Source organism: Aquila chrysaetos, chromosome 5 (genome assembly GCF_900496995.4).
Source record: "Aquila chrysaetos chrysaetos chromosome 5, bAquChr1.4, whole genome shotgun sequence".
Taxonomy (NCBI): Eukaryota; Metazoa; Chordata; class Aves; order Accipitriformes; family Accipitridae; genus Aquila; species Aquila chrysaetos.
In genome coordinates this window covers 55,322,037-55,336,603 of record NC_044008.1, presented here as the reverse complement: position 1 = coordinate 55,336,603, position 14,567 = coordinate 55,322,037, and the positions used below count along the sequence as shown (strand labels likewise).

General features: G+C 39.3%; 1 protein-coding gene across 7 annotated transcripts in view; it reads right to left on the bottom strand.

Moving 5' to 3' along the window:
• The window catches only part of MCTP2 (multiple C2 and transmembrane domain containing 2), a 125,219-nt gene that overhangs the window by 36,846 nt on the left and 73,806 nt on the right, over positions 1–14,567 (bottom strand). For all 7 annotated transcript variants that reach the window (XM_030016039.2, XM_030016040.2, XM_041123868.1 and 4 more), the window contains 3 exons: positions 13,569–13,670; positions 12,768–12,842; positions 11,848–11,967 (listed from right to left, as the gene is read on the bottom strand). In XM_030016039.2, the coding sequence (XP_029871899.1) occupies positions 11,848–11,967; positions 12,768–12,842; positions 13,569–13,670 (297 nt within the window). The remainder of the gene's footprint in view (positions 1–11,847; positions 11,968–12,767; positions 12,843–13,568; positions 13,671–14,567) is intronic.

Here is a 14,567-nt window from a genome sequence, read left to right as displayed (position 1 = left end):
CCCCTTAGAGGGACTTGAGGGAGAGGGAATTAGGAAGACAGGTCCAGTTTATTAAGGAAATTGAAATATATCATTGCAAGCAATTTTCCCAAATGTGTACATGGAAGTACCTGGGGAAGTTTTCTTAACTGCTAGAACAAGTCATCATCTAATTCCTGATGGGCATGTGCAGTAAAAAAAACCAAACCAAACCAAAAAAAACCCCAAAACCCCTGCTAATATCACTGCTATCAATTATGCATTTCTCATTTAATATTCTAAACATTTTAAGAAAATTTGCTTAGCGCATTTTTTTAATAGAATTAGACTTCCTTGCTATGATGTTTTGACAGAGGCCACATCTGAACAGTCCTCATATGGACAATGCATAATAGGGTTTTAAGACCAGCTAACTGGATTCCCACCCACTGCTAAATAACGGGTGCTGCATTCTCACTAAGCAGTGTGGGTTTTTTCCCCCTATGCAATGTATTTGAAGTGCAGCACTAGCTAACAATACTTTATATGAATCTATTAATTGTGTACTGTACTTTGTATTCTATACTTTGTATTAGCTGCAGGATTTTGTTTTACTTTTCCAGACCTACAAAAAGTGCCTTTTGTGAAGTGCCTGCATTACAAATAGTTTTTGCTGCTGTTTAAATGTGTATCTCAAATTTGTCAAGCCAAGTGCATCACAGATGACAAAAAGGTCACATATACCTAGTATATTTAAAAACAAACAAGACTTCAAAGTCAAAGTGTAATGCAGTTATTTCTAATCTGAACAAACAATAGACTACAGCTAATGAAAGTTGACAATTGGCTTTGATACAGAGCTGTGCAGCTCCTCTCTTCCATTAAAAGATGAAAGCTGAAAGAAAGTACAGAAGACGGTGACTTCTCCCAAAAAGCAAGTAGAAAGTTCTGAACCTGAGCTAGCAGAGTAGATAAGGCTGTTTTAATGGAGACTTTTGCTCACATATGACACTTATCTTTCAGTAAACATGCTGACTTTACATGGATAATGTTGAGGCTAAAATAAATCAGCATATTAGACTAGTACAAAACACTACATGTTTTACATATTTATTAACGCTTCTCAAAATCACAGCACTGCTTTTAATTAAAGCAAAAAAACACACCTGAAACCAAGCTAAGCTTGACTACAGTGTGGATGTCACAAGCCTAATAGATATAATTTTCATGAAGTTGTAGGGGAAGTGATCAAAACTCTGTTGATGGTATTGGCACCAGTGTAATCCTTACTGTAGCAGCAGTCAAGTTTATTAATAATTAATAGTACAGATTTTTTTTAAATCAGATTTCTGGGACTTTGCAGTCATCCCATTGCTCCAGGTTTATTTCCTAATGAATGCTTAAAAAAAAAAAAAAAAAAAAAAAAAAAAGAAGGAAGGAACGTATCCTGATTTAGGGTGTTTTTATTATTATTGCTATCCTTAAACAACCCCAGAACTTCCTGGTTGCTTAAGACTAAGCTCTAACGAAGCACATCTTACTTGCTAGTGAAGAAAAGTAAAAGAGAGCAGGCTTTTAAAAGAATGTATTTGCTCTGTAGCTTCTATACTAATCCCCTTTTATTTCAGATCTTGTAAAGGATCCAACTCTTTCTTATTTAAAAAAAAAAAAAAAAAACAACAAAAAAACCCACACAGGAAAAAAAAAAAAAACACAAGAAGTCGAATGCGGTAAGAGAAACCCCTCAAGGTGCATCTGTCTCCATCATAAAACCAAAATGTTGCATTACCTTCAAATAGGAAATTTCTTCCAGTTGTCAAGATTTCTGCAACTAGTGTTAGATTAGCGCTGAGAGAACGAGTGAATTAAATTAAAAATAAAATAGTTCAAGCAAGAGAAAGAAAACCTGCCAGAAAAATCTGACAAAAGCCTGAATGCCAGGGCTGGCTCATTCGTGAGGGTCCATCGCCACCTACAGGATTTTCCTCCTTTTCAGGAAACCTGCTACTCCTACTCAGGACTTGCCCTAAAATGAGGATGGAGATTTTTTTTAACTGATGTTAAATAACATAGGCTTGCCGAAGTTAATGGAATTACAGTGTTTTAAACCACCTACAGACATGTCACTGCTTATTCCCTTATTTTAGAAAAAAACAAAAACAATGACAACTTCCTCTATATTTCAAGGGAATGCACTGTTCTAAGACTACATCTATGTTAAAAATAAAGGATTTGCCTTTTTAGAAATTGAAAAAAAAAAAAAAAGAGAAGGAGAAAAAACACAAAATACTGCTAGGGTTGCTCTACCAATGACAAGGGAGATAACAGTCAACATCTACAATCTTCCTGTAAAACTAGGTGCTCTAAGGTACTTTCTAAGAGGTGCCAGCTCAAAGTAATGTGAATAATGAGACAAAACCAAGCATATCCTGACTGAAAGAAAATCAATATACCTAGGGTTCTGGGGGAAAAAGAGCACACTAAGTAAGTAGAAGAATTTTTACTTTTAATGACAATTTCACTTCCTAATACATACCTTTTTCATAAGAGATACCGTGGGTTTCCTACCTTTTTTTTTTTTTTTTTTTTTTTTTTTTTTTTTTTTTTTGGATGAGCTGTATGCCTTTTTCCATACAGCTTGCATAGTGCAAATCCATGCCAATCTTTGGGAATTTTACCCATAAGCTTCTCAAATTGTGGTATTTCCAATAATGGTGGGTAAGTAGCTTCTCTCTCACACTCCTGTTTAATGAGTCTCACACAGATGCAGCATTCATTAAATTCAGAATACTAATTTCATCTTTGTTTATGCAATTTCTAATCTATGAATAAAGTGAACTTTCAGGAAAGGCAACAGGCAAATTGGGAAAATAAAAATGACTGGATCGTGATATGGAATATTGTCTCTTTATGACCAGATAAGCTACCAAATGGTTACAAATAAATTCCTCTTGCTTTTCAACCTAGCAGTCAATTGATAAGAATTACAAATTACTGCTTTCTCACAAATTCAGAAGATGCTCAAGACATTTAGTCTGAAGTTCCTCTAAAGAATCTAAAACTGCAGAGAAAGACACCACAAGAAGAAAGCCAGCTTTCAGGCAGTGTGCACCTCAGTCTTTTCCACATTTTCTGTGGCAAATTCTTAACATCGGGATGTAGGTAACAGTAAGAATCATGAGCTAAATTCACCTTTGGAATATTCAAGTTTTGCAAGTTCCACTGAGAGTAAAGGAACCAGTGCTGCCTTCATGGATAGTGAATTTGATCTTTTACAAAACAGTTAAATAATAGTCAAAAATAAAAAAAAAAAACATAATTAAATGCTAATCTGTGATTAGTCCCACGGCTAGGAGAACACAGCATATCTGATAACGAGTGGTTCGAAACAGGAGTTCAGCAATGTTAAATATACAAATAAAACCAGCAACAGGCAAGAGCATAATTTTACTCTGCCAGAAAAAGCAAAATAAATACAAGATATGCATAAATAAATAGAAAATGTACAAGTCGGCTTAAGATCAACAATAATCTCTTACAAAACTTCAGAACACCAAAAGACTCAAGACGTTAAATATTAGGAAAAAAAAAAAAAAAAAAAAGAGGGCTTCATAAATCAAATAGCTAAAGTACAAAACAATATAGCAAACTCCAGCCAGACCACAAAGAGGGTTCGCTCTTCATAAACATCAGATCAGGCAGCTAAAATTATTACCAAAGCTCTCTTGTAACTGTCACCTGTGGTGGGTATAATTACAGGCTACTGCTGCAAGCACGCCCACGTCATATGGCAATAAAAGGACCTACAGCTTGCCAAGACCAGGCAGACAATGGAGAACATACACCACCTGACGAGAGCCCAAAAAGATCAGCCAGGGAGACTAATAAAAATGACAGCTTCGAAACAAATGACAAAGCTTCAACCACAAAAAAAAAGGCAATATCAAATTAGCTGGAAATGCAAGCGCCGAGCAGAGTTCTCCAACAGGTCACAACTCGAGCAGAAAGGCAGTCGGAACTGTTTGTGGATGCATTTAGCTCAGGTTTTAGCTATAAAGAGCCCTTTTTCTTTTTTTTTTTTTTTTTTTTTTTTTTTTTTTAATTAGATAAAATGTTTGCACATTTGGGCTTGGTTTTGTGGGCTGTCCTTAGATAGCCAAACAGACGAAAACTAGGTATTTCTAATCCAGTTCTGGAGACAGACAGATAGCTAGATAGATACATGTATCTTAACACAGGCACCTTCTAGGGCTACATCTATATACTATAACAAAGCTGAATATCTTTCTCATTGCCTTAATTCTCTACTGGATGCCTGCATACACATTCCTGCTGACCAGCTGTACAGAGGCTTATCCTCCGGCAGGACTGGGCTTTTACCTGAATACTTTGACTATAGAGTTTAACACACACAACCAAGGCATTAAAAAGCTTTATCATCAACTAAAAAACAACATAATGCAATTAAAGAGTGAGAGGCAGTGATTTAGCTCTCTCTCATTACCAGGGCTGAGGGAATCATTTCTGTGTGATGCATGCAAGTTTTGAGTACACAGCACAGAAAGCACTACTATTGCTCAAAAATATGAACACAGCATAGACTTAATTTAAGAGGAAGGTCCCCAAACCCAAAAGCAAGGGACTCTCTACATAGGGCAAGTGCCTTGTTAAGCAAGCCCATAGGAAATTAATATGACTTCTCAGACGCAAACTATAGTTTTGTTTTTATTTTGGAACATTTCACTGGTAAAAAGCAAATCCCCAAAACCCCTGAGCTGGAAACATAAGACCATGTATCCTTTTCAAAGTTAAAAGGGATATTTGTACCGGTCTCTGCTCAGCTCCATCTCACCCCGACTCCAAAGCTTCAAACTTTGCTTTTTAAATCTTGTTTATCGTGTTGTCAAGCTTCTAAGTGGTTATTTCCCTATTAACTTTGTCCTTGTTTGTTCTTGCATTTTTGAAAGAGCTGGAAATAACATGTGTTTACTTTGCTGTGTGTCTCTCAGCATCATCAATATCACTGTTACTATTCCAGGAATTTTAACTGCTGCAGCAAAGCAAAGCCTGGGATCTCAAGCTTAAATCATATTCCCCTCAACCACAGAAGAATAATACTGGAAATGTAAAAATTGCTGGGAGAAGGGTAAAACCACCACCTTTAATTGTCTAGAGAAGCCTGTTTCTCATCTGAGCAGTTACTTGCATGTGTCAGGTAACGTGCTCTTAACAGCTTTGCATGCACAAATGGTGAATTTTCACAGGCACTGCCATGAGCAGCGTGGAGGAAGCAGGATGTAAACGTTTCCTCCGTCATTAGGAAAATGCTTTTACTGGGACATAATAGCTCGAAATAAAAACATACCTCTGATCCAGCCTTTTCAGTGGAGTTCAAGACAATAATTTTAAAGATGTGCCTTTGCCAGGGATTTACAGAGGGAAAGAAGGGAGGAAATGTTAGGGGCTCTGAAGAATTACTTACGAGGTCAAATTCCTGAAACCCTGCCTTTCACTGCTCCTCCAGCACTAGCTCTAGCCTTAAATATGAACAAATTTTTGTACCAGAGTGTTATTTTTCAGCTTCCTTATTTGTCCCTTTGCCGACTGCTTCTTTAAAACTGTAGCAAACACAAGCTGCAAATGGGCTGAGAAAAGCCCTTAGCAAAAGCTCTACAGTAAAGCAGAAGTAAAGACCATCTCTTTTGCATTAATACTTTTTTCTCTTTTTTTTTTTTTTTAAGGCTTTTTCTTTTTCCAAGTTCCCTATTCAGTGTTTGAAGAATACTCATTCTTCTCTCTTTAGGATTACATCTATTCATTTTATTTAGCTTTTTAATGTGGAGACATTTTAATCTACTATTACTTTAATGCTGTTCCCGAATAGTTTGGGAACAGTGATTTATATTTCGTCTTCAGCTATGATGATTGGGGGGGGAATAAAAAAAGGGGGTGGGGGGGAGACTATATCCTTCTCATCAGTTACACATGTAGTCATGGCAGGGCGGTTTGTGCTTTGTTTCAGGGAACTGCTTGTTCAAAATTACTGGACAATTCATGAGGAAAATAAGAAAGATTTTAGGGAAGCTCACGTGAGAGCACATCTTCCTTCCCCACCCTACAGAAGAGCAAATTATTACCATCTACTGGTAAGCCACGAGCAAAGCCTCAGTTAAAATTAACCTCTACCTCTACTTGGTTGGCCAGAGGTCCAAGAGATGCTTGTTGACTCAGTCTCTATCCTAAGCTGTTCAGATTTCATAGCTGTTACTGGTCTCCCTTCTCCATAGGTTCCTTATGTTCCCCATTAAACTTTTGTCCCAAGAATTTCCCTTTATTGATCTATAAGTCTCCTCACATCAAAAAAAAAAAAAAAAAAAAAAAATTTTTTTTAAAATTACTGTGTTGCAAAACAATGCACGAGTTAAAGTGGATGTTTTACCCATATATTGTCATGTCCAGGGTTGAATTATGCTTAGTACAAACAGGACTGGAACATTTTGTGTTTTCCTTGGGAATGTCTAACCATAACATGCAGGAGACACTTGTCCACGTGCAGAATGAAAGATTTACCCCAAGTAAACTCCAGAAGGCTTAGCTTTTGAGTTAAGAAGCATCTTTCCTGAAGGAAAAGAACATTCCATCTTACTGATACACAATTAGCAATTTTAGAGTACACTGTCAACAAGCTAATAGCCTTTTGCCTGTAGGTCATCAGTATAAATATAGCCCAGCTCAACAGGGATTAAAAATCGTTCGTGTCTAATAAGATGGTTGGTGTCTTCTCTATGAGATGAGTTTAACTGGGCTCAGATCCAGCTCACACATCCCAAGCTTAAGTGGCAGCATGTTAAACGGCACACTCGGCAGAGATGCCCAGAAGTTCAAGGGCTGCAGAGTCTAAACTATCTCTCTGCTGCTGTCCCAGATTAGACTGAAGCAAACTGGCACAGTAACGCACATTCATGCAGCCTCACCCAGCTTGCCCTATGACTCCTCAGGCTTCCAGTTTCCACCCCTCAAGAGGCCAGCACCAAAAAACCAGGGCATCCTCCAGCTCGCTCTGGATTTAAAAAGCTTTGGAGATCTTAATGGAGACGGGTGCCAAAATCTCACCTCTGCAGCAAGGAGCTCAAAAGCTTAAGTTTGGGTTTTCTGCTGCATCCACAACCCCAAGCAGCTCTGCTGGGCATCCAGAAATCCCAGGGCTTCCCTACTCTTGCGTCAGCTGGCTTTTTGGGAAGCCCAAACTGCTCCAAAATGATCCCACGCCTGTCATTTTCCCAGCTGCCCACCATTAAACAACTGCAGTCAGTTTGACCAGACACTCCACATTTCCAACACATTATGCTGCGTCACCACATATTCCTTCCTTTCCTGCCGGTACTAACCCATCATAAAATAATTATCAGACACACTGCAATGTCACTGCAAAATAAATAAATACTGCCTGTGCATGCTGCATGCCTCGTCTGGCTGGCCCAGGCTGCCAGCTAGGGCTGAGCCTGAAAAATAGCTCCCACCTGTACCCACCCTGGCAGCAGCCTTGATTAGCAAGAAACCTAAACCTGATATAGTGGGACAGGCTGCCAGTAAAAATGAAGTATGCTGGCATGGGTGAGTGTGCAGGGACCCTGAAGCAAATCAGCAGCGAGCACTGCCAGTCACGCTGGAGGTGCTATGGTGGCTGGTTTCCCATCGTTTGCCTGATCCTGTCAATGTCTCTTGCAACTATCATGCAAACTTTAAAAAAAAATATATGATAGTAAGAATTCCAGTCAATATATCCTTTTAATTTGCACCAGATTATAGTTTTTTTTTTAATGCAATTACTGTAATTTCATTAAATGACATAATTACCATTAATGCAGAGAAAACTGTCAATAGAAGGTGTAATTATGTTGTATGAAATCACAAGCACGATGTGCAATGATGCATAATTCCTGATGAAAATCATTCTGTGACTAAAATTAACTTTTAAAATATTTTTAAAATACATATTGTACAGTAAGAATGATTCAGTTATTATGGACTTAACTTCCACGACCAGCGAAGAAGGGGGAGCAGAGCAGGCAGGGAGTGTTTGCACGCAGAAGGAAGGACCAGAATTTCGGTTTAAAAGTACATCGGAAAGATAAGAACACAAGTTTTCGTGTGCGCGAGTGGGAAAAACAAACGGCTTACAATCACACAGATATACAAGATGACTTGTGAGCAGACATTCCCCTAGGCACATTTCACCACGCAGCTCCAGCTTTTTTGGACATCAGTAACGCAGCGTGGAAGTGATGTCTCAATGGAGAAAGGTGTGACAAGAGGAAGGAGTCATAAGGACCAGGCTAAAAACTCAACATTCACCCGGGAAACTGGGAGCAAATTGTCCAGGGTAGGATATAAAGAGTGTCAGGTGCGTGAGCAGAACCATACAGGGATGTACTAGACTATGTCTCTGGGTATCTTTTTGAGAGGCATGTTTCAGACAAAATGTAACACATCGGGTTGAATACAGAGATAATGATATCAAAATTAAACTGAGTAGAATGCTTGAAGATCTTTTTAGTCTTAAATATCTACAAATCCCCCAAATCCTGAACTGACAGAGGAGAACACACGGACAAAGTCTTTTAAGATCTCTCCTGGTATATGAACACTATTAACTCTACAAGCAACATCTTCCACATGTGGAAATATTCCTGATATTCCCAGGCACGCACAAACATGTGTGTCTGTTTTTCACACCAGACCAACGATGAAATGTACACTATAAAGAACCCAGAAAACCTATGTGTGACTCTTTCCTCTGACCCAGGATGTTTTTTCTAGAACTTGTGTAACACAATTTGCACCAAACCCTTTGTACTCAGGGCAAACATCACCAAAAGTGAAATTTTGCTTTTAACCTCATCTCCCTTTCAACTCTCTTTCCAAAACCTCTAAACCTGAAAAATTTCTGATTTTACTTGTGCCTGAGCAGGCCCGATCAGTGTCCTCTGTGCCTATACAATTAACGCAGATTAAAAATCATCAGATTAAAATCGCAGAATGCTGATGAAAAATATGATTTCATTTTTATAGCACAAAAAACCTAATCTACTCACGAGTTCTTGGCTTATCTCCTCTCACCATTACAAACTAATAAAGAAATTTAGCTTGGGATGATGTATCTTATAAATGAGAGAACATGGTGATAGCATTTTTCTCATTCACTTGTGTCCTGCCTGTGTTGTCCTCTGTTTCCTCCCTCTTTATCTGTCCCTCTCTCTCTCTCATGCACCCAGAAGTAGCAGCTAATGTCCTTGTCACACACGCGAGCTGTCAGCACTAATGGGGAGGGAGGTGTGCTGTAATGAAGACTAAAACAGGAAGGTGTAAGATACCATGTCCCCGCCCATTGCCATGCTCTGATGATCTCTTACAAATACTTTCTTCTGTCTGGCGGTGGTTTTTGTCTGATTGCTCAAGAAAAGAAGGTTCACATGATTATACTGTCTGCTTGTCTTCATCCTCCTCCCTCCCTTTATTCCCCATTGAAGGAAGGAGCACGGGCTACCTGTAGAGGGAAACCAAGGGCAATACAACAGGGGAGGGGGGTCCTAAGGGACCACCCAATCTCTGGCATTAAAGCAGTGAAGGTATGTGAAATGTGTAGAATATGGTCACAACAGTTATTGCCAGTAGCCCAAGGGACAACGTCTGCGAGAAAAAAAAAAAAAAGAAAAAAAAAAAAGGCATTTTATGGTTTGAGGGCCTGGCTGGCACTTAAGTTACCAGCCACAGTTTCACGAACCCACATGAAAAATGGGTGAGAAGTTTTGTGCATCTTCCTCGCCTCTAGTGTCCATTGTCAGTCACAAGTCATCAGTAAGGACAAATATGGTACAGGCTAAGCTGATTCAAAGCCACGTACTGAAGATATATTTAGATGTTGTTTGCTGGGGAATGATGATTTTAAAAATGCGATATTTGATACATCTTTTATGTAATTCATGTGCTGAGAGCACATTTCACATACAGATTGGGGCAGGGAGGGATGCTGCACCTACCCCACTGTGTGCATATTTGGGTTTTTTACTATGAACACACACATTGGAAATAGCAAAAGATACAGAATTAGCACTTCATTTTAAGTGCCAGAGCTAAATTATTTCCATGTGGAAAAAATCAGATCGACTTAAATTTTGGTTTGTAGAAGAAACACCTGCTCTAATTATTCTTGGAGTCATGTATTTTTATTCCTTTCCCACTACCCACTTTCTGTCAGGAAACCAGGATATTATGGTATCCTGCAGAGATGCTAATAATCTGTAACTTGTAACCTTCTACCTTTGTGCTTACTCTCCTTTTCACCAGGAATCAATTCCTTTTTCTGCAGACACGCTTTCCCACCTTCTTACTTTTCTGCCTCTCCAGCACTTCCAAACTTTTCCTAAGTCTAGAAAACTGAACTTTACAGCTGCAACTTCACAAATACTTTGGTGCAAACTCTCGTAAGAGCAAATCTCTGAAGCACATGCCTAGATTCTTGCTGAATAGTGACAGTAGGACATTGGCACTGGGATTTTACATATGTTCCCCCCCTTTCCAGCCCCAGTGTGCCTGATCATCCAATTCCCTTGTGCACAACCGTACAGCTCCCTTGCACAGCCATAGCTGCTTGCGCAAAGTACCGGCTGCTCTGCTCTCCACCAGCTCTTGAACCACTAACTTTAGATATGATCTAAATGAGCTTCAAGCAACAGGAAGAAAAAAAAAAAAAAAAACAGAGAAAAGACCCTCTCATCCTACCCACTCTTACGTGCCAGTCATCCCTCTAACCTGCAGGGTGAAAGACAGCTCCTCTGTCTTTGCTCTGGAGCTTCTTACAGTAAGGGATGGTCCACTTTACTCATCTGTAGCAAATACACTGAAGTGTTTTCCTCAAAAGAACCTTTAAGTGACTTGTAATTCACAGACAGTAAAAGGGGGAGAAATCTTGGAGATGTGGCTGTTATTTTGCTTAATAAACACTCAACTCAAAAACTTTCTTTCTGCATGCTGGACCACCACAAAACGATTTTGCAACCTTTAATGGCATGCCAAACATTTCAAGCATGAAGAAAATGTCACACCGCAGAATAAAAAGCAGGCAAAACCTTTTTGTGCTTGAGTGGATTATGAGAAAACTGCAAATGGGGTGTTTACTACCAAGAGGAAAAAGGAGAGAGCTGAAAAGTGGGACAGGCAGGTGGAGAACTTGGCTTTTTGTTTGCAGAGTGCAGCAGAACTCACTGACAAGCCTTTTCCTTTTCTTTCTTTTTTTTTTTAAAGCAACATATTATTACCATCAAGAAAATAGATTTGCAACAGGCGATGTCGGCAGAGCTGCTCACGTGCCATAAGGACATGGGCATAGCAGGCATTGATAACCTGCAGCAAAGTGCCTCCTTATTGCAATGGAAGATGGAAGGGACAAGACCCATAAGCTCACCGCATCACCCAAATCAAAGACATCTCCCTGCATCGCCCCCTTGGCCACCACCTCCCTCCTTTCCTACAACCCAGATGCCATGATTTGTAAAATTAAAGAAAAAAAAAAAAATTTCAGAGTCATCACACAGTCACAGCTTTTACAGGGTGGCATCACCCACCACGGACATGGGCATCCTCAGTGCTCAGTACAGATTGGTGAACACCTCTGCACCGAGCAAAGAAAGGCTGTATCTGAAGGTCTCATTTCCATTCCTTATCAGGCCCATTGTGGCCCAAGCTGCCTTGAAACCCACAGCCCTGCAGCTACAAAATACCAATAACAGCAAACGATAAAGGGCTTTACGCCAGTGGAGAGGAAGGCACGGTAACACTCAAGATCTTCTATCACTTAGCCTCATGCAATAAAAGAAGAAATCCACTTACCACAAATGCTATCACGCTCTTTACTGTGGACTCCCAGAGAAAGCAGCTCCGAAGGAATTGTATTGTATTCCATATTGCCATGGTGATTTTTTTCACGCGATCAACATTTCTTGATAAGATCTGATAAATATTGAGTGGGAGGAGGGGAGGAGAAGAGGAGTTTAATCAAACACTCTAATATCCTACTATTGCTTCAGAACCAGGGATAATTTAAGCTACAAATGCATGCCAGGGCACATATTACAAATAAAGCCTCTATTTCAGAGACACACTCCAGCTCCTATCTGCTTTCTGATTACACCCAAACCTTCCAGATTTTCCTCATCTCTTAGAAAAAAAAAAACTAAAAAAAAGCACGTCTTGATGCCAAAACTAAATAAAACAGTAACACAAACCTACCTCTATTCCCCTTCAATTCTCAGAGTATAGCAATGTCTCAGGAAAAGGGCCAGAGAGAATGTAATCAAAACACTGAACCTCTTCTCTACGTGTTTTGGATTAGTCCATAGAAATAAATAGGAATTTTTAGCCTTATTAGAGGGCACTTTTACTTAAAAAAAGGATAATGGCCATTGTTCTGAAGTCCTATGGACTTTTTAAATAACTAATGTAGACCTGGTTTCTTCCTTCCCAAAGAACGGAATAAGGCTCTTGTTGAGCTTTAGGTGCTGCGAACTGTGCAACATCCACAGCTATCATTTTCCCCACTCTGAAGCACAAAGCAGAACTACTGATGCAAACTAGATCAGAAAGCAATTTCGTGTTAACACAAACCAACCTTTTAATACATACAGAAATACACAGAATTTACATGTGTTTGGCATTTTATGCATAAATAGGTTTTGTTCTTGCAACCATGGCACAGCAATTCAAATCTTTCCAAAACAAATGCGAGAGCTTAGCCCAGACACAATTTTCACCTTTTTAGAAAATTTGCGGTTCTCCTCAGTGAAGCGCTTTTCTCGGGGCTTGAATGTTCTAATACTTGCTTTTACCTAAAATAAAAAAAATAAATAAAATTTTAAAAAGATGTCATGTAGTTTTAAGTGCATTATTTCAGGTTAATTCAGAATTTCAGGATCTTTCACTCTTTTCAGCTTTTACATGGCTCAAGAGGAGCTGGTAGGAAAAACGTGGATGAGTTAAAATTGGGCAAGGCTGGACTCACTTCAGCGAGACCAGAGCTGCAATGCAGCCCGCGATGGCCTTAATAAATAGGATTTAACTCGGTAAAAGGCTGTAGGGCATAAACAATTGAGACTGACTCAGCCACCTAAAAACTAAGTGCACCATGTCCATGGCTCATTAATTTTCCTGTCAACACCCTGGGAAGAGAACGTTGTGGGTCAGCTTTTTGGGGCGGAAGTAGGTGTTAAAAGTAATGTATAATAATCTAAATATTAAGCCCCCTTTTTGGCTGTTGCAAACGGAGCCATGGCGCCCAGTGATTGGCACCTCCTTCCTAAGGCGCTTGTGGTCACCTGGCAGTCCAAAAATGCTCCTGCATTGTCCCATCGACCTGGAACGGCCATCGCAGAGCTCTGATATTCCAATACTTCTTCACCCACAGTGTGAAACATCCCTCCACTGCCAGATGCAACTGGGTCAGTACTTTTCCTGCTTGGCTCTTGGTTTTAAAAGCATCATCCCCCACCCTTGTCCTTGCAGTTTCACGCATTTCTTACACCAGTGATAAGCAAAGAGAAAATATTTCAACTTACAGGATTAAATAGGACATCCAGCTCCAAGTAAATTACTCCTTTTGAAGCACGTTCCAAGTCTTTATTCTTCAGTGTGTAACAACTTTGTTTACCGTTTCTAATCTGGGGGGGGGGGGGGGGGCGCGGGCGGGGAGGAGAAAAAAGGAGAAAAAGCACCAATATTTTCCCAGCTGTAATTCACAATATAATTTAAAGACACTACAAACAAATAAATAAATAAATTGCAAGCACAAAAAAAAAAAACCCTCCCCAAACCCTAATAATATACTTGGAGCCTGAAAGACAAAATGACCGTTGGATTAGAGACCTATAAAATTGCAGATTAAATCTCTTATGGTCCAACTTTAATTTACAGACCTTGTACTTTATAGTAGAGCAGTGCATGCAATAACCAGTCTGAAAATTCTGCCCTAGAAGCCAGTGAGTTGATGGGAAGTAATCAGCCTCCGTTATTACAGGTTTAAAATGGGATTTTTCTTCCAAAGTTCAGGAAAAAAGCCACAAACAACAGCTTACCTACCTATTGCACACTCCAGTACATGAACCCACTTCTTAACGCTTAGTTTATTGCAAGGTTGTCAAATTATTACCCAGGAAACAAACGCAATCCAAAGAAATTAATCAGCTTAAGTGGAGTGAATGCTAATGTAACAAATGTTCAAAATTAACTAATTCATGTAAAAGACTTCTCCCCCCACCCCACCCCTGAATTTCAATACCATTTCTATGCTCTAATCCACCGGTTGGCCCTATCGCATTAAATGTCTATTAAAAAAAAAAAAAAAAAACAAAACACACACCAACAAAAAAACCCTCCCTCACCATTTTGTAAACTATTTGGCTCAAATGAAAAGCATTCTCTCTTCAAAAAGTGATGGCAGAAATGTATTTATTATACACAGTAGGATATGTATTGATTAAACATTTGGCTTTTTAGGAAGCAGACCAGTTAATTCTAAACAGCAGTAACATAAAAAAACTGCAGCTTACCAAAAAGCT